At 18.8% G+C, this 3,407-nt stretch overlaps 1 protein-coding gene across 1 annotated transcript; it reads left to right on the forward strand.

Moving 5' to 3' along the window:
• Positions 1 to 1,399: 1,399 nt before the first annotated feature.
• On the forward strand, positions 1,400 to 2,524 carry PGO_001200 (variable surface protein; the record flags this gene model as incomplete). The annotated part of the gene is made up of 3 exons (XM_028690909.1): positions 1,400 to 1,414; positions 1,541 to 2,245; positions 2,369 to 2,524. The coding sequence occupies 3 exons, from the start codon at positions 1,400 to 1,402 to the stop codon at positions 2,522 to 2,524; spliced, it is 876 nt and encodes a 291-aa protein (XP_028546710.1).
• Between the last annotated feature and the right edge of the window lie 883 nt (positions 2,525 to 3,407).

Genomic DNA, 3,407 nt, shown 5'->3' on the forward strand with positions numbered 1-3,407 from the left:
ACAAAATTTATATACTTCATATGAAGTTCATTATTAATGCACTCAGTAATTATTATAATTTTTTTAAATAAATCATTATTATTAAATAACTATTTGATGAATACACTTTTTATTAATAATAAGCATGTATTATAATAAATTATTATCATAAAATAATATTTTACGTATTTATTATATACAGTGTATATTCCATTTAGTTATAAATTAACAAATGAAAAATAAAAAATTAATATTTCTATATAAAAATATTATTATTTATATTTAAACACTAATATAAGTAATATGTTTCATGCTTTCATTATTTTTTATTCATAAGGTAAATAATTATTGTAATTACTATTATAATTTACATTTGGTATGCAATAATATTTCTGAATTTTAGTGTATAACTAAATTCATAATTTGATCATATATATATAATAAAAAACATATAAAATTCTATAAAAGTTAATGTAATTTAAAATGTTTCAAAATAGACAAATTCTATAAATTCATTAAGTTATGCAGTTAAGACTTCTTAGTATACAGTATTATAATATCTATATAGGTGTAAAATTATGGATATATAAATTAAAGAACCTTGTATTTATAATGTTTGAATATGATCAACTTATATCATTGATATTATTATTTTATGAAAATCTCTTAAATCTGTATTAAAATGAATATGTCTTAATTTTTTATAATCCAAGTTTTATGAAATATATAATTTTCCCCACATAGACATGAGATATATAAAAAATATATACATATTTTTATTTGTAATGTTAATTAATATTTCACTTTATACACAAATAAGTCTTATATGTTGCATTCAATATATAGACATATTTATTGTAAATGATCATATTTTATTTTAATAAATTTATATGATTTTTTCACATGTAAAAAAAGCTTTATTTTTTTCATAATATATAATATTTATGTATTCTTATATTTTATATATTTTTTATTAAATAATACATATTATATGAAAAACAAAGTGAAGTAGATATAAAATTATTATATATATAAGTTAAAAGAATTATATTAACTTTTTATGCTTACTGAATAAGAAAAAATTATATAATTCTTATACATTTTTGTAATATTAATATTGCATTATTACAATGTTTCTTATGTTTGTTCATTTATTTTTTTATTTGTTTTTTAACATTCTTATTTAAAATGATATAAAAAAGTGTATATATATTACAAATGATTCAATTATATTATTATATATTATAATTAATGATTCAATTGGTACATACAATATTCATATATATACTATGTTTATAAAAAAAGAATCAGTGTATTTCTTCGTATTATACAGTTTATATTAATTAAAAGCTATTTCAGCATCCATGTAATTTTATCCCTTTTTTCAGATCATTCCTAATGAAATATATTATTATCTGATATGAGCATAAACATTGTGAGATTTTTTTTCAATAAAATAGATTATTGTATTATGATAATTTTATATTAATTTTTTATAATTTTTATAATAAATTCCTTACACATGATTTTTATGATAATTTCATTATTTTCATATTTTTAGTACTTATATGCAAATTTATTTTCCACATGTGATGAAAATATAAGAAAAGCTGAAGAAAGTAAAAGTTCTTATACTACATCTTGTAATAAATACGAAAATGGAATTCAAGGAGATATTAAAGGACAATTCAAAGAGATATGTGCTCAAACATTTTCTTATCTTAATGACATTGAACTATATAATCATGGTAAAAACAAACTAAAGGAAGCCCATTGCGTATACTTGTATTATTGGCTATATGATAAATACAAAGGGAAAAAGGATAGTAACGAAATTAAAAATCTTTATAATAAGTTGATAAATGTAAATAATACTGAACAGGACCGTCGATGCGAGAATCACAATAATATTTCAATTAGTGATGATGAAATATCAAAGCTCAAAGATATATATAAGATTTACAAAAACATTGATAAATTGAATGGTCAAGATACATGTTCTCAAGAAAATTCTAAATATGCGCAGGAATGTGCAAATATATATAAACAGAACGTCGAATCATGTAGACAACATAATAAAACATATTTTTGTAAAGAATTAATAAAGATCAAAGAACAATATGAAAAAGTGATATTAAATCTCAACTGTAATAATGACACACCTAAAACGCTACCGTCCTTTCAACGCAATAATACAACAGTTCTTACATTAGTTCCAGTTGCCTTAACCATATTAATATCCTTTTTCTTATATGTTTTATATAAGGTTAGTAAATGTATTATATATATAAATGTATGTCTTTATATAATAGCGTAATAATTTAAAAATATAATATTTATCATATGAAAATTACATATTCATATATTATTTTTTCTTACTATGGATCAGTTCACGCCATATGGTTCATGCTTTCGATGCTCAAGAATAAGAAAAAAAAATAAGTGCAATAATATAGATCATTATATAAATACACTACAATTATATGAAATATCCAATGATAATTTTCATAACAAGGAATGTAATATATTATACAGTTCTTCATAATTTTGGCATTAAATTCTTAATATGAAATATAAATTATTCTTAAAGGAGATTCATAGAGTTCTATGTAAGTTATATCTATAATGTTATTATTAATACATTATATTAAAATTAATGAATTTATTTAATAATTATAGGAAAAAATAAATATTTATTCTTCATTTTAATGGGATCACATTTTAAAATATATAATCTGCAATTTTTTAAAGTGTTATTAGCTATAGACACAATTATATTACAACAGTACTATAATGTATATAGAACCTTTTTCTACTTTTTATTTAATTTGTTTACTTTGTAATAACATAATAATTTGATTTTCATAAGAGCATAATATTGATATAATTATATCATGTTCTAATACTTGATTCATATATATTTAGAATTTTTAATAATAATTTAATACAGCTTATTTAATGTATTATATATATATTTATAATATCATATTATTAATAAGTATATTTCCAGTTATTAAATAGCAATATTAAAGATGAATTAATAAATATAATATATTATATAGTCATTATAGAATGTCCACATAATTTCTGATAATCCCATAACAAGCGCGGTTATGTATGATATTTATCATAACACAGAAGCATAAAAAATAAGATGTTATCAATTAATTGTTTTCTTATATATTTTTTCTTGTCTATTGATACTCAATGATTTATCCTAATTTAAATTAATTTCTAAATAAATTATAATTCATATAATTCAGGGTGTGTTAGGCTCTGTGAATATTTACATTGAAAAAATTAAAAAAAAAACACATATATTTTTCTTTAAGTTGTAATCTGATGGAAATAAAAATTATGATATTTAAGTCATATATATGTTAACAGATAAGGTATGAATGAAAAAATGATTACCTCATATTATAAAA

This window comes from Plasmodium gonderi, assembly GCF_002157705.1.
Source record: "Plasmodium gonderi DNA, contig: Pgo-contig_121, whole genome shotgun sequence".
Lineage (NCBI taxonomy): Eukaryota > Apicomplexa > Aconoidasida > Haemosporida > Plasmodiidae > Plasmodium > Plasmodium gonderi.